This window comes from Solea solea, chromosome 4, assembly GCF_958295425.1.
Source record: "Solea solea chromosome 4, fSolSol10.1, whole genome shotgun sequence".
Classification (NCBI taxonomy): Eukaryota; Metazoa; Chordata; class Actinopteri; order Pleuronectiformes; family Soleidae; genus Solea; species Solea solea.
This window is the reverse complement of record NC_081137.1, coordinates 14,807,752-14,832,101: the sequence shown is the minus strand read 5'-3', so window position 1 is coordinate 14,832,101 and position 24,350 is coordinate 14,807,752. Positions and strand designations below refer to the sequence as shown.

General features: G+C 41.2%; 1 protein-coding gene across 1 annotated transcript in view; it reads left to right on the top strand.

Moving 5' to 3' along the window:
• The window catches only part of zzef1 (zinc finger, ZZ-type with EF hand domain 1), a 30,461-nt gene extending 20,921 nt beyond the window's left edge, over window positions 1-9,540 (top strand). Inside the window, exons 48-54 of the mRNA XM_058626909.1 lie at window positions 7-150; window positions 315-483; window positions 596-694; window positions 836-1,001; window positions 1,705-1,855; window positions 4,580-4,651; window positions 7,195-9,540. Coding sequence (XP_058482892.1) covers window positions 7-150; window positions 315-483; window positions 596-694; window positions 836-1,001; window positions 1,705-1,855; window positions 4,580-4,651; window positions 7,195-7,275 — 882 coding nt within the window. The 3' untranslated portion in view covers window positions 7,276-9,540. The remainder of the gene's footprint in view (window positions 1-6; window positions 151-314; window positions 484-595; window positions 695-835; window positions 1,002-1,704; window positions 1,856-4,579; window positions 4,652-7,194) is intronic.
• The last annotated feature ends 14,810 nt before the right edge of the window (window positions 9,541-24,350 follow it).

The window sequence follows — 24,350 nt, the reverse complement described above, 5'->3', positions numbered from 1 at the left end:
GATCAGATTCTCCAGAGGGTGCTGAAGGGTTGCAGTCAGAGTATGCTGTGCAGTCTGTCTCTCACTGCTTGCCAGTTCATGGAGGAGCCGGGTATGGCTGTGCAGATGAAAGAGTCCAAACACCCATATGACAACAACACCAACTTTGAGGTTAGAAAATTTCATATTTTTGGTCCTCACCAGCCATAACCCAAGTTTTCCATCTTCTCATTTATCCTACTTTTTTCTCAGGATCATTTAATGATGATCGGAATAATATATATCCTTGTTTCTGTTAACTTGAAGACTAAGTTATGTCCATCATCTCTTTGCAGGACAAGGTGCACATCCCAGGGGCCATCTACCTGTCCATAAAATTTGACTCCCGTTGCTACACAGAAGAAGGCTGTGATGAGCTCACCATGTCCAGCACCAGTGATTTTGTCCAGGATGTCCACAATTTCAGTGGCTCTCCTCAGAAATGGTCTGATTTTGAGATCCCTGGTGAGGCCATTTCTTCAAGATCGATAATTTCTTTTCATTTCCTTCAATGTAAAGTATCTGCGATTGAATAATTATGTGCACCATATGTGATTGATGTGTGGTTTTCCCTCAGGTGATACGGTGTACTACAGATTTATGTCGGATATGAGCAACACCGAGTGGGGCTACAAATTCACTGTTACAGGAGGCCACAGAGGACGATTTCAGACAGGTACCTTACATTAAAGCTGATACACAACTTTACATTTGTGAAAGCGGCTTCAGTTACTCTGCACAGATGAAGCTCAACATTATGATTACTCAGCTGGATCGAATTGTCATTCTCTCTGAACATTTCCTTGTCTCTAATTAGGGTTTGAGATCCTGAAACAAATGTTAGCTGATGATCAAGTGCTCAGTCACCTGCCACTGGCTGACATATGGGAGTGGCAGGTGGGTGTGGCCTGTCGCCAGACTGGGAACCAGCGACTCAAAGCCATTCACTTGTTGCTCCGCCTCCTGCAGTGTCAATCCGAGACGTAAGCCTGGCCATGATTATACACTTTTCTTTCCAATTTCTTTCTTTTCACACTTTCTGTCATGATTTAAATACTTTTACATTTTTTTTGGATTATATTGTCACATAAATCCAAATTTGGGTATCAATCCTGTACCAGATCCAGTACAAATTTTTACCTCGTCAGTGTGTTTTGCCACACAGGGTTTTCATAAAAGCCGTCAATAATCCCTCACGTAGTTCCGGGGTATTAGTAGTAGTCATCACCACGGAAATGAGGTTACGGATGTGTTTAGGGATTTGCATATATGCAGAATAACCCAGCCACTGCCTGACATCAAACATGTAAGAACAAAGATGGCAGTGCAGTCACGTCATTAGCTGTCACCACAATGACGATGTAAGCCACTCATGTAAAGTCATGCAAATTGAATCCTCCAGTTCATAATGTAGACTGAGGAGGGACTCATTAGAGATATTAACGTGAAAGAGTTCAAATTTATTTACAATAAAACCGTTTTATATGTGTAGTTCTCCAGACACACGTTGCCTTGTAAATGTGTATATGTGTTAATAATAGTGTACTTCACATAGTGTTGTAAATATTATGATTAATTCAATGATTATGTTTCAGAAGGTAATGTTCAGTTAGTGGACATTAGTTTAATTTTCAGTTTTTGCTTCCAGCAGAAAAAGAACAGAACAGAATTTTTTTGTCTCTCCAGAGCCTGTGAGCTGACACTGCTGCGACCTCTGTGGCAGCTCTTCATGACTATGGAAAACACCCTTAACCAGGATCCCACCTGTATCACTGTGCTGCTGCCTCTTCACAGAGCCCTCACTGAACTCTTCTTTATTGCAGAGGCCCGAGCTATGGTGAGTGATGCACACACAAACACACATAGGCACACACAGGTACATGTGCACACAAGGTCAAAAAAACAGGTCTCATGTTTTGTGAGACCTGTGTATGTGTTGTTGTAGAAGCTGGGTGTGTGGAAAAGTGACATTTACATATTTATTTAGTCATGTTTGTTTTTTCTCTTGTGCTCACAACATTATTGACTCTAGGCAGCATGTAAAGTGGATTCAACGACAGTGAATGTGTAGGAACTAGGGCTGCACAAAAAAACGTTAAAAAAACTACACATGATCTAATTTCAACGATTCTTCTGCATTTTATTTCATGAGCTGCATCGCAAATAAACAATCCTATCTTCCTCTCGGGAGTTTCTCAGCCTTGTCACTGCCTCTCAACAAGTGCCTTTACATCACATGATTCAGTAGAGCATTTTCCCTGGTTATGACGTCACGTGTTGAGCTAGTGGAAACCCATATGTCACTTAAGCCACTACAATATAATAATAATAACAATAAGCCCATCATGCAGAGCCATGTTCAGGGCCTAAAGAAAACAGTGTTTTTGATTTGAGATTTCAGAGAATCGTGATCTCAGTTCTAAGCAAAAAAAAAAAAATGTGATTCACATTTTCTCTAGAATCGTGCAGCCCGAATAGGAACCATCTTTCCATGCTGCCCTCCTTCAATACAACCTGTCCATTTTCAGCTTTATCCTAATGGTTTGATACAATGGCATGTGCAGAATGAGGCAATTTGAATGAAAAGAGGAGAGTAGTAATTACTGAACATTTTATTCTTAACCTTTACCCCCCCCCCCAACTCTCTGTCTGTATATGTCTCTCAGTGAGATTAGCATGTTTTTCTTCAACCCACCTGTTCTGTGCTGGGCATTGAGCCAAAGCCTGGCCCTGCCATCTGCCAGGCAGCAGAGTCCCACACAGCTTGGGAGAGCAAGAGATTGTATCCATTCTGCGATGAGCTTGGGTTCTCTCGCCTTCTACATTGTCATAAATTATTAATTAAGAGACGTCTCAAGGACTGTGAGCACGTTGTCAGCCTGGAGTTTCCCATCTGTGTGGATGTAATTGAACCAGGCAGTCTCCGAAAAGTTGCTCTCTTCAGGACTGTCGTGGAGGCCTGAGGCTGCTGATCTGACAGTAGAATTACATCATCCGACTTTTCATTCATGACGGATTCTGTGCTCCCATCTGCACCCACTGAAAACAGTTGAATGAGAGGGCGAACCAGATGCTCAGGTGGAGCGTTGCACGTTGACAAACCACTAGGGGGCAGTAGAAGCACTCAGCGTCCACGCTCAGTGGTTTTAAGCCTCACAAAATGAATTCAGTATTTGAAAGATACTGAGATGGAGGTCTCACTAGTATACACACACACTTTCTGTGTTTTGTAGCAGTGGTTGAAGTGAGTTGCAGACAGCTGTGTTGTCCTTGGTTCAGTATGTGGTTTTAAGTCTGAATAGCCACTAAAAGCCAGTGTTGATTGCTGCAAAAAGAACTCCGTTTGAATGGAATGGAATGGTCTATTAGAAAATGAGCCCACTTATCAGTTGATTTATAATGTAAATTTAAGCTTAGTTAATGGTCTCAATGGCTAGTGTCAGGCCATCTTCAATAAAACATCATGTCAGTTTTGTAAATTATGTTCCCATTTAGAATAGACTTTTGGAGTAGACACTAGTGTGACTGACATTTGGGACAATGGGAGCCTGTTTGCAGGAGACATTTAAACGTCCAGTTGCAAATAATTTCCGTCTGGACCCTAAGTGAACCTGGACTGTTGTCCACATCACATCACGTCATAATGTGACAGGACTGCTGCAGTGCTAATATATAGAGGGAAACATCTGTGAGGATCACTGCTCTACTTGGAACACAGTGCACCATCTGTCAGCTTCCTCCCCAACAGTAAAGATTGTCAGTTGTGTCTTGTTGACATATGAGCTTAAGTGCATTGATAATTAATAGAACAGTTCATCAGCTTTATGTGACCTATAAAATCATGAATGACTAATTATGACACATCTGTGGTCATCACAGTTCTGAGGCCAGAAGGCGATTCTTTTAGGTCACCAGCATCATTTACCTACTAGCGTCTCGTCTTTGAATTTCTTGCAGCCACATGTCGATCATGGCCATATTGACAAAGATTCAGTGCACTCTGTACCCCAGGAAGTTAGTTATATTTAGGAATCAAAACAGTATGGCATGTGCTATTGACTGTACAAATTGTCCGAGGATATTGCCCAGCATAAACATCTGGGGTGCTGTGAGATGGATGACGGACTCTGGCTCTGGACTGTGTCTTCAGCTCCATTTGGCCTGTCTCAGTCCATTTAGCCTCTATGCAGTTTTTTCTCTGTAGCCTTATCTGTTTTCCCCAACTCCTTCTGCTTATTTAAGACAAGGTACGTCTTTCCACTGGGCTTCAGTGGAAGATGTTTTCAGTTTGTTTATAACTTTGAAGAAGTTTTCCAACATTCCACTGTTCAGTCTGACACTGAGATGAAAGGGAAGAACGGTTAGGGAACCAAGCCTCATGTATGACTGCATTCATCTCATTATGTAACCTCTTATGATGGTGTGTCTCAGGAAGTTCATTCTCTTCTTTTATCTACTTATGTTACCTGTGTGGCTCACTGTGTTTCTTTTGGAAGCTGCTTGTGGGGATGCTGTGTGAAATGAAGTACTAATTATTAACAACCTTTGATCCATTCCCCAGGCAAAGGGCATCCTTCAGGAGTACTTATTAGCCATGACTACTGATGAGCAGCTCCTCAATCACACTGCTATGGTAAGACTTTTACTCTTTGTTTGTCTTGACATAAAACGCTTGCCTTTATATATGTAAAGACTTTCATCCACACCGTGCTCCTTCAGGTCATCTCTGATTGTTTCACTTGGGAGCTGTTTTCTGATGTGTAGGAAACCTCAGAGTAGTTGCCTGCACCCTGAAATGTTGTGATATTATGCAACTCTCTTACTTAACCACGCAGTCCCATTGACTGAATGGTCTTTAGCTCGCAGCCAGAGTCTCTCTTGCTAGTGAATCACCAAGCTGTGCTGACACCCAGCAGATCCCTTGGTGCCTCCCTCCCCTTGTTTTGAATGTCTGGGCCGCACTTAGGACTAATGCACTTGGTAATTACAGTCCATTAGCATTTGTGGCAACATGCGAGCCACAGCTCTGTACTCGGGACCCAGTGTAACAGCAGAGGAACCTGAAGGCAGCAACAGGAGCAGAGGATTGTGGGTGATGAAAAAACACTGTGGGTGGCTCTGTTGAGCAGTTACCCAATACCTGTCCTTGAATACCTTGAAAACAAAACCATGGGTGACTTAGCTCATCTAGTTAAATCATAACTATAATTATAACAATGATTGAGTCCAAGATTAAATTAGCTGAGGTATAAAGGACTATGTTGCAAAGCTGCCCAATACAAAACATTTTTGCCTGTGTTTAACTATGGACTACATTCACATTAGGACACATTTATTTTTTCTTCTTTACCAAGGATGTTTTGCTTTTTTCTGCCATCTGTTTTTGAGCAGCATAAAAGTTATGATGTAGGTTTTGGCTGAAGGAAGAAATTATTTCACTGTGGTGGTGATCCAAATTTAGTTTTTGAAAACAATATTTAATTTTAAGTGTGGGAAAATGAGCACCTTTGGCAGAGGTTTGCAGTGCTCTGCTTTTGCTAATTTCATTTTTCTACACAGACTGCAGATTGTTTAGAGGATGTTGTTCACTTCTACTCACTGACTTTTATTTGTCCTGTTGTTCACTCTATTAAACCTAGATCGCAATGACCACGCTTATTTGGAGAGCAAACTTCATTATAAACCAGATTAAGAGATTAGTCTGGATAAGAGTCTGACACGTTAACGCTATGCTCTGATGACCTAAACAAGGCTACACTCAACATGGGCAACAAGCAGATTAAGATATGTGCAATATCCCAATCTGAGTCACATTATGGAGATATGTTAATGTCTTCCTCTTAGGGTTCCCTCAGGTCCTTGAAATCCTTGAAAGTTTGTGAATAAAAAAAAAATCCAAGACCCTCAAAAGTATTGAAAATTACCCTAAAGAGATGGCTCATTGATAGTACTTGCGTTCTTTGCAAGAAAGAAGTAAAGTTGATATTTAGGTATCTGTCAATGTGCCCCTGTTTGTTACAACACCACCTACTGTTTCATGCGTCCTGCATTGCTTGATGTGCGTAGACGAGGCCTACGTAGAACAGACAGTGAGTCCTAATTCCTAGCGGTGTTGTAGACACTTTACACTGTCTTTCTCTGCCGTGGCCATGAGATTCCATGCAGAACAATGAACAAGTAACTTTAAGCAAGAGGAAGGAAATTACGTGACGCTCGGGAAATGTAAATTCTAAGATCTCTGGCTCAACAAAAAAAATTACAAAGACCGGCTTGTCCAAGATCTCAAGGACAATCACTTGGCCAGATGCAGAGCTTGCAGCAAATCAATAAAAGTGAACGCCATGGGCAAAGCGGCAGTTGCCCCTCCAATCTTAAGCTGTTTCAGCACATTCAGATCTTGAATATGAGGACATTGGTCCTGGAAAGTCTTTTAAAAGTCCTTGAACTTGATATCGCCCAAGGTGTGGGAACCCTGTCCTCTGTTTATGATCTAAAATTATATATAAGTACAGCGGTTACGGTGGAATTGTGTTTTATTTAAGCCTTAAGAGCTCTGTAGCTGTACCTCCACCCCTCTGCTGTCCCTCCTTTGCAGACAGAAATATTAGGAAACTCTGAAATAGTGAAATAAATAATTGAATTTCATGCCGTGTAAGATTTTAAGCTGCAGGTGATGTTAAAGAAAGGTATTTATCCTCTGGAGATTCTTCAGTGAATTCAAATAAAAAAAAAGAGCTGAATGAAAGAGCACTTGTCAAACATTTCGAAAACAAATGACACCTCAACTATAACAAATTCTCCCCCTGAAAAATCCATACCAACTGAAGAAGTGCTCTGGTCAGTTAGAGCACTAAACCAATGCAGGACACTTTAAGTAAACAACACAAGCACCAACCTGCAGCTGGAGGTGAACGGATGCCAAGGAAGAAAACTACAGCACTGTCTGCAGCTCAGCACAATCTGTCAAGCACTTAGCTTTTAAAGAAGGTGAAGTAAACCACGCTGGTGTCCTCACATCATTTATCCACCCTCACTTTGCCTTTTCGTCATCACTCAACATGCAGAGCAGGACGTTGATACAGAACATAACATCTCACTGCTGGATTTTTCTCCTTGTGCCAGTTCCTTTGTTTCATTCACTTACTAATGCACTTTTTTTATTGTTTTTTTTTTTAGGCTCTGAAGAACATCGCTGCCATCAGCCTGGCTATAAATTACCCCAATAAATCTACCAAGCTACTCAACATGTCCCCCTGAGCTATCTCCAGAGAGAGGAGGAGGACGAGGAGGACGAGGAGGACGAGGAAAAGAGCAATCTGAAGGGGACACGTCGTGCCTTGGCCAGTTTACTCTGGTCAAGGTGCAGAGATGTGATGGAGGGGAAGCCTCTCTCTGACCACTCAGTAATTTTCTTCTAACAGGACCCCCCTGTCCCCCGCCTTCCACACTGGTAACTCCCTGAAGTGCTGTGGACATGAGCTGTGGCGGTGATGGTGGTGGGGACACACAGCGCACTTTCCACACTTATTTACAATCCTTTTTGCCTTAGGTGAATCCAGTATATCAGCATGTCCATTCACTGGAACAGGAACAGAATCATTATTATTATTTTTTTTCCCTATGTTTTTACTTGAAGATGCCATGCAAAAGGACATGATGCGTGCCAAATTCTTGACCTTTGCTACATTATTCCTTTTTGTCCCTGGTTTTCATTATCTCCATCCTCAACATTAGCCACTTCACATAGTTGATGATGCTGAAAACAGGTCACCTTGGTGACTTGCGTGCCTCGGTGGACATGTAGAGCATCCTAAAAATACTGTCCAGGACAGAAGAGTCTCATTAGTCACCACTGGGAGAGAGTACTGACCTAGTAGCTCCCTCCACTCCACTCCTTCCTTTCCGTCCTTCTGTCCTTTTAGCCCAACCTTTTCTCTCATTCCTCCTTTGCTTCTCAGGCAGCAGAGGTAGACGATGGCATTTTTGGGGCTCTGGGTGGAAATCAGGATCATTACATCATCCTAAATATCCGAAACACGCATCACATCCGCAACTTCCTGCTAGTGTAGTTAGAAGAGAGCCCCACTTCTGATTGATATTAGTTTAATCAGACTGAACAAGATGAGGGTGATACTCACGTACAGTCGCTAAAATCTTTGCATAGGATAAGAATTAACATTACAGCTGAGGGAAAACTGTGGTATTACACCATTGCAATGCATTCCTCCACATTATTCTGTTAATATGTCAAAGCATTTTCATTGGGACATCCTGAATTCATGGTTTTATCCACCATTTTTTTTTCTTTTTTTATTATTAATTGCTTTATTTAATGTATACTTAGATTTCAGCAGTCTGAATCATTAATCGTAGTCTATGACACTATGATGTTCCACTTCGGAAAAAGAATCGCTCAAATGCCAATATCATAGTTCGAGACAGAAAATCTTGCCACTGTTAAGAATCAAAGCTTATCCATTGATAAATAGGAAGGTGACTGACCCAATCCACTTGTCCACCTTTAACACAGCTAAAGCTGAGAAGGCTGGGTTCTTAAGTACTGAGTAACATCATCTTTTGTAATCACACACACACACACATTTGGTGTGAAGCTTCCTCAGATGTTATAATGTGATTTTAACTCTACATGCGATAAAAACTGAAATCCAGTCGAAGCCACATCAGTCACATATTCGTACATAATATCAGTCGTAAATATCATATATACACTCGTACAGTTTAGACTGTTGGTGCATTTCGTTACAAAGAGAGTGTTTTCCAATCATCGCTGTAAGAACTTCAGATGGAGAGGTTTTTAGCTGTAAGAGATGGTGGTGGTTTTATACCAAAGAAACCAGTCATTGTGAGCCATGAAACATCCGTGACAGAGTTCTGTTTCTGTTAGTCACGTATCAGAAACCCTGTGAGACGCTGGAGCAAAAGACACCTTTAGACATTGTTCAGTTTCTTTTTTTATTTTCTTTTTTTACTTTTGAACCGGTCCGTACAAGGACCCAGTGATAGATCAGTGATTTTGTTTACACAAGCATTGGCTGCAGTGGGAAAAGAGGAAGAGTTAATAGTTCCTGCATTTGGCTTCTACAATGCCTCACCTATCTACAACGTGCCTATGGTTAAAAATGAAGCAATCATAATTTAACTCATGTTCGTGGAATAATTATTAATTATATTTTAAAGAGAAATATATTGTTTAATTTGAGGTTTTTTGTAACTTTTTACTTTTAATGTTGGTTTCTTTTTTCGCAAGGATGCTTGATATTCGAAGCTGACTAATTTGAATGTACATATCTGTGAATATTAATTGCACAAAAGAAAAAAAAAAGACTTTGATATTTACTCCTTACAAATGTAAACTTCATTGGGCACTAACAGATGGATACTGATTTTGATTTTGTATGCATGGCACATTGAAGGTATGGAAGAAAGAAAAAATCAACAAAAGTACAGCTTGGGTTGAAATGTGGTTCATTTGTAATTAAAATAGAAATTACTTGAATGTAACTTCTGATGTCATTTTTATGATGCACTGGCTCAACAGAGAATTCCTGTAAAGCATGAAATAATGTATTGATCCCTTGGTTTGCACTGAATCATTTCTGCTGTCAGGTGTCTCTCAATCTGACCAGGATGGATGGGATTTAAAACGAGCATTTTCGAGGGACAGCTCCGGTTGAATGGTTTGGAATTAAAGGGAGTCAGGGTTGAGATGGTTTGGTCATAGAGGAGGGATATAAGAATGTTAAGACGTTGTTGTAAGTCGCTTTGGATAAAAGCGATAAAAGCGTCTGCTAAATGACATGTAATGTCATGTAATGTAATGTAATGTTAAGGATGGAGCTGCCAGACAAGCCATGGCCAAGAGGAAAGGAAATGGGCGCGTTACCAGAAGGTCGCCATTTCAAAGGCACCCAATCCCCAAAGTTTCCCCCGGGTATAGATAAGTGCCTAGGTCACATTCACTACTTGGTATGTGTTCAAAAATGACTCATTCTTCTCTAACTCGAAGGAGGAAAAGAGGAAGACCACAGAGGAGGAGGAGCTTCATGGATGATGTGAAGCGGGACATCAGGACAGTTGGTGTAGCAGAAGAGGACACAAGGGTTGATTTGCTGTGACTCTCAATCAAAACAATAACATCAGGTAATGGTTTGGGGTCATGGGAATTGTCACTTCTTGTAGTCGTGAGCCATTGGTGACAAATACACACAATAAAATACAAAAACAAAACCAAATACGCTCACTAACCAGTATTGCCGATAATTTCTTATCTCCATGAAAGTGTAGCAGAGACATTAAAGCAGGTTAGACATTGAATGCTGACCAAAATAAAAACAAAATATAGAACATTTTTCAGCATTTTGAGTTATTTTAATGGTGAAAAGTGACATAGTTTATGTTAAAGCCCACACACTCGCCTCCAGCAGATTTTTTTTTTTTACAAATTCCCCGTACAGTATGTTCATGTTTGCATCTGCCTCCATCTTGCCCTCTTTCTTGTGTCCTGTTCTGTTACACCAACTGTCCTCATGTCCTCCTTCACAGCATCCATGAACCTCCTCTGTGGTCTTTCTCTTTTCCTCCTGCCTGGCTGCTCCATTTTTAACATCCTCTGTACAATATAATCCCTATTCCTCCTCTGCACGTGACCAAACCATCTCAAGTTCATGTTGGCTCTTTTCTACTCTAATATTGAGTCCATTTCTGTGCTTTTGTGGCCAGACAACACGGGTATGTCTCTCTTCTGTTTATTTCCTCTTGTACACTTGGTTTTGACCTCAGAAGCCCCTCAGCCTCTGGTGTTCCTCTCTATTTCCTCCATTGCTCCACTTGCTTATAATCTGGAGTCTCGGGGAGGGTGCTGATGACGGGAGAGATGATCACCGTGGCGATAATGACATCAAATAGAGGAAATGTTCAATAAGGTAACAGATGATTCAGTGCCCCTCTGCGCCACCAAACCAAAGCCCCCACACCAGAGTGAGTCAGCTCTCCTCACCCCTCTCACCTCACCCTCCTGTTCCTTCCCTCCTACTGCGTCTCCTCTCTCTGCTCTGACTCCTGCTTGTGCTGATTGTTCACCCAGGATCCCACTGCTGTCATTTACTCAAGATGACAAGAACCAGCTGTGAAGGTTCGAGATAAAAGAAGAGGCTGATAATAGCTGCAGTGCCATTGTGAGAGGGGGGGATGCCTTGGAAAAGACGTGTGAGGCTCTGTTGAGATCACGAGTTTGTGATTCAGGTGAGAGTGTTTCTGTGATCTTTATGAGAAATGTATGAATCACAGGTAGTCGTCTGTCCGTCTGTCTGTCTGTCTGTATTCAATCAGCAGTCGGTGAATATGATAAACCATACAACGACAAATTAATTATCAAAAGACTGTATAGTATATCAACTAAGAAAAAAACAACAACGTTCAAAGCACACAATAGTAATAAATGAACAAATTAGAGGGACACAATTTGTCTTTTCTATATCTGTTTAAAATGACATGTTTTCATCTCTTCAACACAGTTTTTCCATAGATTAACTCCACCTATTTTACTTAAAAGTGCCCATAATTGAATCAATAAATACACAAGCATGTAACTATTATTATACAATACATTCAAACTGAACATTTTCATTATCATGGTGTGCGTGTTTCTGCTTTCTAACATTTCATCCAATTCAACTAGCAAGCTGAACAACTGCTTTCAGAAATATAGAGTTCTCAGCACTTATGCTGCTCTTATTATATATATTATAATATACACTTATACACTCTGCCATCTATGATTTCTTTCACCATCATTATTAAGTTAATTTCAAGTTAATAGTTCATTCCTTTCCTTTCGAGAGCTTTTAATACAACATTTCAGTGGAAGGACATTTGCACGTGGACTCGACTGCTTCACTAATGTGGAGCGAAGACGCTCAGAGGACACAGACGCAGTGTTTTCAAAAATGCCAGGTGTAATTTGTGTTGGAGGGAACGTGGAGCAATCTGTGTAAAAACTTCAACTTATTTTGGTCATGTGAAGTGTTACAGTCGTACTCAAATGGTGTGAAAAGGAACAGAATGTGTTTTTTTTTAATATACAGTACTTTATACATATTAGGTGTGGAAAAAAATAATGTAAAACAAAAAGGGCACACACAATTACTTAATTGAATCAGTTAAAGGTACAATGTGTCGAACTTAGCAATACTTATGAGTGAAGTTGCATGTTGCGGCTGAATATCCCTCACCTCACCCGTCCCTTCTTGGTGTGTTGGAGAACCTTTGTAGCCTTCAGTCAGCATCATAACTCTAAAGATTTTCCATTTTGGTCTATTGTAAAAACATGGTGGTCCAAAATGGCTGCCTCTAAAAAGCTGACCCAGCTTCTTATATAAATACAAAAGGCTCATGCTGCAGTAATACAGAAAAACAAATTAGAAGAGCTGAACAAATGGCTATTAGGGAAATTACCTAAATAAATAGACTGTATATAAAAAGTGAAAATAAAAATGGACGATTTGAAAAATGAAACCGAGGAATTAGAGAGGGAGGAGACTGCCCTTGAGACATATGACAGATTAGTTTTTACAGAGCTTTTTTTCCACACACTTAAACATGACAGCAGCGTCATGCCTCACACTCACTGGCCATTTATGTTCGTCCCCATCAGCTGTTTACACACATGAATCACAAAGCGCCATTAGGAATCAAATGAATCAAAAACGTTAATGTTTTCCAAAACGTTGCCTCCAGCACTAACACAGCAGCGCCCTCCCTATACCGCGTCCCTAAATGCATACGGTATGTCGCCTCACTTCCTCTCACCTCATTTTCCTGCAAGAACGTTGAGATAAATTAAGCCACTGCAGCTCGACTCCCATTATCAAGGTCAGCTGAGGGACATGTTTTTTTCCTTTTGAATGTCTTCATCTCGTCTCTCTCCTGCTGTGTGGATCATTTGTGACCACCAGTGTGTTCTGGTTGGCTGTCCACTGGTCTCTGAGACTTTATGGTTATTGTTTCAGCATCTGTCTGTATTACTGTGTCAGGAGAAACGTGAATAGTGGTTATAGGTCAACTTTAAGGTAAGGTACTGAGTGAGGATTCAGGTTAGGTAGGACTTCTTAAATAAGCTGTGTGGACCAAACTTATCTGTGTAAGGACATTTTGACTTTGTGGGGACATTCTAGCTGGTCCACACAACTTTAATGGTCTTTTACTACTAGTATTGGTTTTAGGGTTAGAATTAGGTTTAGGTAAGGTTAAAGGTTAGGGTTAGGCATTTAAGGTTAGGGTAAGGGGCTAGGGAATCCATTATGTATGTGTGTGTGTCTGCGGCTAATTTAGGAGACAAATTTCAGACAAGTCCAGCTAATTGGGGACAAAAGCCAAGTTTGCAATTTTCCCAATTGAGGAATAAGTTCCATTTTCACATCAACAGTTGAGGTTAAGGTTAGAGCAAATTTTGGGCTCAGGCATGTCAGCTAATGTCCTCTACTTGGACGTTTCCAACATTTAATTTAATGAGGATTCTTTGTGACACTGATCAACAGAAAGTGTCTCATTAAAGTCACACCATGCAACCTTTTCAACCTTAAAATAACAGCCTCAATGTCATTTGATGGCTGACTGGGTTGTAATAAGGAGAATGGAGCCTCTTTCATTAACACTCTTGTAACTGAACCCCGGGTTCCTTGCACTGTGTGAGTTTGGTGAGAAGTGTGTAACTTAATGATAGTCTGCCACAATCAGAACCTGCAGGTTTAAGGAGTAATGCCCCACTGAGGTCTCTTAAAAAGAGGAAATCAAAGATCTGCCTTCATTGTGGAGCGTTTGCGTCAGAGACGGCTCATAAAGCAAAAGTGACACAGTGACATTGTGTCGCTTGTCTTTTTCTGGGCTTTTCCCGTCATTTTCCCATCACCTCTGACTCCACCTGAACCTGCTGCAACTCTGCTGATCAAACTGTTGCGACGCTGCAGGAGACTCCACCTCCATTTGTCATAATGAGTCCTACTTCCTGTCAACCTTCTGGGACAGAAGCCCATGTGGGTCACCTCTCTTGAGGCCTGGGGATAATTGCTTAGTTAAAACAATCCAGTGAGAATAAGACACAAGGCTGCTACCCCCCCCCCCCCCCCCCCCCGTATTTAGCAGCTCTGCACATGCTATTGTCTGATTGCACTGCAGGAGAGAAGCGTTTGCTGTTTTTGATCTCATTTCTCTGGCCTGCCTCCTATCTAGGTTAGAGGTGGGCTGTTATTGGAACAGCCACCTGTGGCACCAGGAGAAGGTGCACTATAATGGATAGCTAGCTGGGGCTTCCAGCATGACAGCATCTGTGCCAAGCCTCTTTAATAATATGGACCATTGAGAGAGCGACTGTGTGTGACTAAAAAGGAGACAATAGCTCTAATGTGATGGGGATCAGAGGAGCTGTGCACAGAGCTGGTGTCAAATGGAATCCTGCGCTGTTATTTCTGAAAGCAACTGGTCTCTTAACAGCCAAAGTTGCTTGAGGACAGGCTGACGCACTGATCCTGCAGGGCCAGAGACAATGTTTAGCTTACAGTGAGACGAGGGTTGCTGGTTTAATGGTTTGTATCACTCAAATAAATCTGAGCAAAAGACTTCTTGAACTCTGAAGTCAAAAAAAAAAGAACACATCTGAGCTTGTGGGTGGAGGCAGCAGTGGATCAACAACTCCTGTGTGACGTGATGTGAAGTTGCTGATTTTCTCTTTGGGGCAGGGAGTGGTGTTTTTGTCTTGTGTCCCTCCTGGCAACCATGTTTCCAGTCAGAGCAAGTGTCCATATCCAATGACTATGTGTTAGTACCAAATCCAACCAACTAGGACAATTAGGAAAATGTCTCCAGTTGTGTATCCTAAATGGGTGTTGTCTGCGTCCTGACCTGGGTGTGTGTTTCTAGTGTTGGCTGCAGCACCTGATGTCCCCGAAGTTTCTTTTTTTTTTGTCTTTGAACAGCCTCATGTTGGATGTTGCAGTAAAGGCCCTGCAGCCAACCTCTGCTGGCTGGACCATTGCTTTATCAGCCATGTTGTGTATGACAACACCAGAAACCAGTCTTGTAAAAGGTACCTAAAAGGGATACTCGAGTAAAAGTAGTTTATTACCAGAAACTGGACTTTGGTAGAAGATGAAGTCACTTTTTTATAATATTACTTATGTGAGAGTCTTAAAGTATAGGACATTTACTGTCCTAAAGTATCAGAAGTAATTTTCGTCTTTCAACTGGAAGGTTGTGGGTGACATTCCTGGCCATGCGAGTCTATAGTCAACCCCATGTTAAAGCGTGTGAATGGGTGAATGGCAAAACTGTAGTGTAAAGCAGCTCATCAAGACTAGAAAAGCTCTATATAAATACAGGCCATTACTGTACCAACTCTTCTTCTTCTGATTTTATTTGGTAGTAACGACTAACAAAGATAGTTAGATGAAATATAGTGGAGCGAAAGTAAAAGCTGCTGGAACCCAGTACAAAATATGTGAATGTTGTACTTAAGTACAGTAACAAAGTATTTGCACTTTGTTACATTACAACAGTGCCAGAAACAGAAATACGTTGTTACAACTCCCCTCTTGTATTCCTCTTATTGGAAACAAGAATCCACCTTGTTTTTAACCATTTTCAGACAGCCCTTCAGTGTGTTGATTCTTTCTCCAGCTACAGTATAAACATGGCTCCAGAGGAAATCAGTGACTCTTAAACATCAAGTGGGCTGTCAGTGGCTCCAGAGTTCACTTTGTGTATCCTGCTTCCTCCTTTCTACATCTCAGAGCCTGTAAAAAAAAAAAAAAAAAAAAAAAAAAAGCACAGCATAGATCGAGTAAGAAATCACCACAGGATACAGTGTCATCAGCTGAAGACACAGGAGGCCCGTTTGTTGTGATGCTGTTGCTTGTAGGAGGCTGTTTGCTGCTGAGAGACGCCTGGAAGCTTGTATGGCCGTAAGAATCATAAACCCTCCATTAATATGTGTCTCCACATTGCTGAAGCAGCTGCCCACGCCAGGTGAACTGTACGCCTGAAGGACAGCAGCGTCGATCCTTCATCTCTCTTTTATCTGCGTTCCGTGTTTGTTTTCTAGTCATGGCTCCCTCTCTTGTTTCTCCCTTTGTTTGATTTCCTCTCTTCTTTTGAAGGTTAGTGTATTCATTTATTTTTCGTTCTCAGTTCTAAAGCTACAAACTTGCACAGCTATTCATTAGAGAGCGCTTACAGTAACTCACTGATCCTGTAACTTTGTTGTTAAATAGAATTTATTGATTTGTTTGGGACAATGCAAAAAAACCATTGTGTAATTTGCAATTCCTGTGCCTGGTTAAACCTTTTCCTTGTTAAAAAAAGAGGCCATTATGAAATGGAAGAATACATATGTATGTCTACTTCCTCCAAAGGAAGTGGGCATATATTGAATAGCCACTAGGGGGTGACGCCGCTGGTTGCAACAAGAATTTAGAAGTCTAAGGAAAAAATAAGTCCAATTACCACTTGATTTATAAGGTCAGTAACCTTTTCCTCAGGGTTTGTATTATCTCAAAAGAATTAGGATCCTTCAGGCGACATTCACTTGCAATATCTCAACACACCACCTTCCAATTTAATGATTCTGGAAGTTTTAAAATAGGAGTTCTGTGTTCATTATGTTGATAGGCGTGTCTTAAAATGTGCTTGTGTGCGCTCGTCTGTCTCTGTATTTAAGTAAGTCAGTTAATGTTTGCAAATATGTCACAATGTGCATCACCAAGGCAAGCAAACATACACCTATGGAGACATCTAACGTGTTAAAGGTAAAATAAACAGAACATTGAGAAATAACACACAGGCATGGATAAAGAAAACTGAGCCAAGCAGCTTTTTAATTGATTCTACACGCCATCAAAGAAATGAAAGACTGTTTCAAAGTTTAGGAGCTAGTACCCCAGCATATATTATGTAGAGACACCAGTGTTTTGGTCATTTACTCACGCAGTGTCCCTTTAATGGAAAGGTTGCTATTTGAGCACTGGCAACAGCTGCCTCTGCTGTAAAGTAACCTACAAAATAAAAACAGGATAGGAAAGTAAATGCAACAACATATGTGGTAGTATGGGTAGGATCATCTGTCCAGTATGAAACTGCCCATACTGTGGCTTTAAATATGGTTAATGTCCGGCCCAGTGGGCCACATTTTTGAAAATGTAATTTAAATTGTTTACTTTGAAAAATATATTGTCCAAATTGACTTGCCCGCCCCTGCTTTAGATGATGGATAAGATGGAGACACATAGAGGAAGGATGTGATGTGTGGTGGATGTGCTGTGACTGAAAGTTGGTCTTATCGCTTGTTTTGAACGAGTTTAACTCACACCACATGTACATGATGCTCAAGCATGTCTTGAATAAACCTCACTTTTTTTATAGCAGATATTTGTCAACATGAAATAGTAGGTTTAACATTAGTTATGGTTCCACTCCAGAGCCAGTGTCGTGTAGGTTGACATTAAATACACATTTTTAAACTGCATGGCTCGTGTATCTGGATGTGTTCCAAGAAAGTAATTGAGAAATAATGATGCTGTACGGTCAGTATAGCATTGCCAAATCAAGAAATCAAATGGTGGCCTTAGACTTTTTCACAGCCCTGCAAGGCGCACAACTACAAGTGCCTTTGTTTTATGAGTTTGGCTATAGTGCCAGGTATTCCTTTTATTAAATTAAGGAGCTGTGCGCATCTCATCTCGGTCTCTTAAAGATATTATATGTAACATTTCTGCCAAGATTAATGAGACTAATGAGTCTTTATTGTAATATATTTATTGAACTTGCTTTTCAGAATAAAAGTCCAACACTTTTTTAAATCCAGGAAAATCAGCATTTTTATTAAAGGTAATGGACCGTTTCATTTTGGGAGCCTTTTAGTGTCCACTTTACTATCTCTGCTGTAAATTCCAGTGCAAACCCTCCATGAAACATCAGAGTGAGTACGGAAATGTTCGGCACTATGAGTGAGTCGGTGTATTTTCTTAGTTTTTTTTGTTTTTCTATTCATTTTATTGTGTGTATTTTTCACAGATGCATCACGACAACATAGAGCGGTTTGCTGCGAGTTCTGCCACAGCAGCTCCCCCTGTTAAGTACAAACTCACAGGGGAACCAAAGACAATAAGACAACAATTTCCATGAGCCCCTGCTGCCTCCTGACATCCTCGAAATAAGTCTTTTGTTGTTGTTTTTACTGAGAGACGTCTGGCGGGAAGGGTTTGCAAACTGTGCATTCAAGTGCGGTTTATAAAAGTAAAAAAGGAGTGTCAGGCTTATTTTAGCTCTTGGTTAAATCGGAAAAGGTTGGCCACATTCACATCCAGTTCATACAGTCCATCTTTTCTCTCACTGATTGTAACGGCGCGCTGCAAATCGTGCCTCACTCGTTCCACATCCTGCCCTCGATTCAGGTCACAATTTGGTGCACAGCAATGTGCTGCAGTGGTCTACTTCTAACTCTATCATTAACTCGGAGCCCTGCTTCACAATGGGATATTCGTGAGTGCTCACTGTACTGGAACACATTCAGGTTGAATAGCAATGCATCAGCGGAGTCATGGCCGTGTAAGATGATATTTTAATTCCCTCATCTTTACACAGGCCCTCCTGCCTCGGTGTCTTTTCTCAGACAATGACCTTGACGGACAAAGACGAGGCCCAACAGAAATGAAAAGGAGCTGCTTAATAGTTAATGATCACCGCTATTATTGCTTGGAGCCGTGCCGATGGGTTTGTTTGTTAGGTTATTGAGCATGTGTTTGACCGAGAACGACGGGGCTTTTGCGAGAAAGGAAACCTTCTTGTTTACAAACGACAAAAGGAAAATGTCTTAAATAGATGTTTTAAATAAATGGCCAAATTTATTGGAAATTTCACTGTCAGCGGGAATGACTCTGGAAAACAGATCATTAAAGAACTGAGAGGGAAAAATAAGCCTGGATGATCGTGTCTTTGGGATTTCCCTTTCCCAAATTGTCATGTTTTTTTTTTGTTTTTTTTTCTTCTGACAGAGAGAATTATGAGGTAATTGTGCTTACAATGTAGCATGTAGCTTCTGTCAGAGGCAGCTGCTGTGTCACTGCAGTAAGGAGTCGGGTGTCTCAGCCACCTGTGTGAGCGCCCGGCACATAAACCAAAGAAATGTTCCATTACACATGCTCTAATGGAGTCCAGGAATAAGAAGTGCAGACATGGAACTTCCTTCCTTTCGGCACATCTTTATAGACCGCTTCCTTTTAACACATCTCAACATCCATCAAATAATCTGTTCCCTCTGTGCTGTATCACTCTCACGTCGTCCTGTTTTTAATCAACTGTTAATGTGGATAATTGAATGACCGAATGAAATGTTGCTTCCGACACAGTTTTACCTCATCCGGTGTTTCTTAGTTTACTATGTTCATGACAATCTAACTAACCGTGCAGAGTCAGAGTTCTCTCAACCAGATGAAGATGAATGAATAAACTTAACAATAAAGGCAGCTCTTAGCGTTTGGTGCTAACAAATGAGGTTGACCTTTTGGTGAAGATGTGTCGTTAAACATTCCCTTTCATTGTAAATAGCCTGCGTAAATAGAGTTGGTCCCTCTTTTGCAGTCATAACAGCTTCCACACTTTCCTCAAGATGTTGAAGTGTTTCTATGTGAATTTTGTGTCCATTCATTCTGTAAAGCATTTATGAGGTCAGGTGTTGATGTTGGACGAAATTCCGAACTCGTTAAACCACGTGCACTGGGGCCTTCCTCAAACTGTTGCCACAAAGTTGGAAGCATAGCATTGTCCGAAATATCCTGGTATGCTGAAGCGTTAGGATTGTCCTTCACTGGAGATGGTGTGGCCAAATCATTTTGTCCATATAAAAATGCTTGACCTTATCAGAAGCACAAATGTCATTACGCCAGCCCTAATTGGCTGGCACTTGTGATGTCTTTGTAAGGAGAGACTGGCACTCTCCTAATAGGAGGGTAGGCTGATTTAACAGAGGTTGACTATATGCTTGGTCACTTCCTGGCTTTCAGAAAGCCAGCCCGACTATTTCCTGTACGAGAGATGTTCTCCAGTACAGGTGTCTGCAGAAGTTACCAAGAGTATTGTGTCACAATTTAAAGACCTTTTTTCATTTTAGACCTTGTTAAATCCCTCTCGGCTAACTGCTAAAACAACTATTAAAAGACAATGTCAAGGTTTTCTCTCGATAATTAAAAACCTCTTTGTGTATGTTTATGACCTGTCGTGGCCCACTTGCAGTACCAATGTAGCCCACTAGGGGGCACGGCCCACACTTGCACTTCATTGATTTGAGTATTTTGTTCTTTGTTGGGTATTTTTACAGTGGGGTATATGACGTACTTGTCCATACATTGTTCTGCTGTAAACTGGGCCAGCAAAGATGTAGCCGTGTGAAGGAAGGCCCAACTGACAAAAAAAAACAAAAATCAAGAACATTCTGAGTGGACTGAAGGTTTTTACAACAGAACACAGATACTCGTTGGTAGAATATTACTGGATGTTCGTGTTGGGGCTGATAATCACCCACAGCATGTCATTAATGTCTTCTGGAAATGACCCTTTTAGATTGACTGCATGTCTGAAAGCGTAGAACAGTAATTAACCTTATCTCAGCAGGTATAGACTCTCGTCCCAGCTGATTTTTTTTTTTTAATCTCTAAATGATGACACTGTGTGACACACAGAGGCCACACTCAGTCCCTGTTACCTCAGCCTCATTTGCATCCAAGTCCTTTTCCTGCCTGCCATCGTTTGTTAAGCAAATATCATACAGGTTGACCAGCTTTTACCTCATGTCCTACACAGAATGCTGCCTGTCACAGAGGACACTACAGTAATGTGTATTCTTGTAGAGATACCTTAACACATTTGGTTAAAAAAACCAAACAAATCCTTAATGAAACTATTTTTAAAAGACACAAACTACTCTAGCCTACCTCATACTTCTAATTACCAAGCTAAGCTAAGCTCTGTACTTGAATACAGCAGACACACACCGTTAAGGTTCACTGACCTGAGACTGTTCTCCCCAGGGTGACAGTGGATGCACTAAAATGCACAAAAGTATTTGTCCACACCTGTTAAATATCAAATTCAGGTGTTTTAATCAGGCTTTGTCATCTTCAGTGAAGGACAAACTTTTTCTGAAGGACAAAAAAGCCACAGTCCCAGTTTTTGAAAGCAGACATTTTGTATTTTGAATGAAGCCGATTCATAGTTAGATAACCTTAAAGGCACGGTTCTGTTTGTGTGGTTTGTGTTGATTCTATCATGCACAAGCACAACGGCAAACAGTCCCTGTTTGTTTTTTTAAATATAATATGCAGACTGAACAGTATTCTTTTCTTCTTTGACTTAACTCTTTGCTTACGGCCTGTTTTAGTGAAAACAAACACGACCGACCACTTAGCTCATTCAGCGATTTGCCCTGAAAACAGGTGAAATGATCTCAGTGCTCTGGCAGCGCTTCACTGTGTAGGCGGCGTCTTAGATAACACGTCGATATCCGCGCTGTCATCTGACTTTCCACTGTTCGCTCTTGTTTGAGTCTTGTCGGACTTGCCACCCCACCCCAGTGTTGTATTGGAGTTCACTTTACTGTACTGTGCTGGCCTTTGCATCTAGGCCATGTGGGCACGCTGCTTTCTGCTGCATGTGTCTGAAACCGAGCGCTGTACCAGGAAGAGAGCAGTATATTAAGGCCAGCGTTTTATTTAAAGACTGTAACGTGGGCAGCAGCAATCCTCAGGGACCTTCATGCTTCACAGCACAGCTCTCATAGAGGTGATCAGATCTCCTTCTAACTTTTTAACACCTCAGCCCTTTTCTCTCCCCTGACTTGGACTGCAGTGCGCTCTGGAGCTGGACAGTGTGTGCTGGGTTCTTTGAAGCATTGTTAGTGATATTTCAGGCAGAAGAGGACAGTGTGGACATCTGCTCAGTCCATTTGTCACTGGCTGCGTGTCTCACTGGTGCAATAAACATGTGGGTGGGCCTGTACTGAATGTCATGTGCACGGTGACTGGAAAACATGACATGTCCATGAATCGCGTGTTGGTTTTCTTCTGTAAGTGTAAGTGTGAGCCTGGAGAAAACGCTTGTGTTCGTCACCAAACTCTCTCATGTGTGTTTCAGTGGGTGACTGTGAGGCCCAGTTACTCTAACAACAGAACTATACAGATTAGTGTATTAGAGATGTAGCACCGCAAAGGACAAACATGTGCCTTGAGAAACGGTTATAAAAAAAAAAGTGCTGCACAGTGCATAAATACTAAGTTTACAATAGTAACTTACTGTCCAGGGCCCTATGTCAGCTGAGATTGGCCCCGCACCCCCTGCGACCCTCATGTGGAGGATACAGCGGTAGAAAATGGATGGATGGAAGTTTTTGCACACACTCGCCTTCTGATTGATTGGATGTGAGCATAAATCAAAAATAAAAACAATGAAAAAAAGTAACAAAACAAAAAATAACATGTCTGGTTTGCAAATACATCAAGGCTGAGGATCAAGGTGGAGTATAGATGGAGGTGCTGTGATAATTACGTTGACCGTGAAGGGCTTTGTATTATTTAGAGTAATAATTTAATGTCCGATATGATATGGCAACGATGACTAGTGTTTGTGAAGAGCACGGCTGTTGTATTCTGTGCAATCTGAAGACGGCAGACGGCTGCTTGGCTTACAGATGAGAAGGTTTTGTATTTTGTACACTAATTAGGTGGGAGACGATGAAGGTGTGATTTAACAGCTGGAGGTCTCTGCGGAGGAGCATGACTTTGATTTTGGCCAGGTTTTTTTTAATTGGGAAAACATGTTTGAACAAGTTTATTTATTTGGTCTAAATTTAGGTTTGGATCCAACGTTATGCCAAACTTTTTTGCAGAGGAATTCATACTGGAGGGGAGTGAGCCCATGTAGGGATGTGAAGACTTGAACCAGTAGAAGGAGGAGGTCAGATGCAGGAAATGTGTATAATGTAGTTCAGTATTATGACACTGTACTGCTCAGGGGAAGGACTGCAGTGAACAGTCTAAAAGCCCCATGAAATGTGGGTTTGTGCATTTTGGCAGATGTTAAATGTTGTAAAGTAACAATGCTTTTGCACATATAAATTCTAATTGTTTTTTTTAAAATCAATTTACAAAATGCAAAGTGAGCTTACAGAAGAAGACATTTGGTGTGACCATCCTTTGCCTTCAGGTAGCATCAATTTTTTAAAGTACACTTAGACAATGTCAGGGATTTCGTAGGATTACAGTTACATTATAGTTACAGTTATTTTTATAATGTAGGATAAAATTCGGTCATTAACTGAAACATTTCCTGGCAGAAACCTGTGTGACCCAGATATACCCATCTACTGTATGCTCATAAATATGCTTGTCTGCTAATTTGGATGTGGTAGTTTGATAGGTGAAGGTGTGGCTGGCAGTCAGCTGCAGAGGGACGCTGAGGTGTAGGGATGGCTCATGAAAGCAGTTGCAGGTGAGCTGATTATCTCAGCTGGTGCTCTGCTGCACATGCAAGCGAAAGACGTCTGGAAGCATATTCATAGAGGCCCTATTTGAGACTGTCGTTTGTGTGAGTGCAGTGGTTTATTAAAGTTGTGTCTCAGACAGTTTGAGCAGGCTGAAGCCACTCCTAACAGCATTTCTCCGTGATGTGACTCAGAACTCACTTTTTGTCAGGGTTGAGAGGACACCCGGGCTAATTTTAATATTCAAATCAGACTTGAAGGCCGGGTTGGGGGGGTTTTTCCCCCGATGAACACAAGTCAGATTTCATCTGACAACATACTGTATGTATCTAAATACGTGGAAAGTTTTCTTTGACAAGTTATCTGTTGTTTATCTGTCTTTTATTATAGCATTACTTGTTCAGGCTGCATGCAGGAAACTAGGAGCAGTGAAGCGTGGACACACAGGATGCAGGCACGTAGTCAGGCAGGGCATCAATTTATAGATTCTTGATTTTTGAATGAAGGAGGTATACTTTTATTAGTAGTTACCATTTTGATGAATGAAAGGTAGAAGGAAGAGCATCATGACCAGTATAAGTCTTTTAATACAGAGAGTATCCTAACGATGACCTTTGTCATCCTTGTCACTTGTTAACACCGTGACAAAGATGGTGTTTACTGTTTACTGACACTTTTGAAATGTGCGACCCAGCCCATTTTGTCAACACCCTCCGCCAAAGACACGAGCTGATGTGAGTGACCTTTGGTGACCAGTCCTCTATGTCATGCCCTGAACACTGGGATCTTAAGC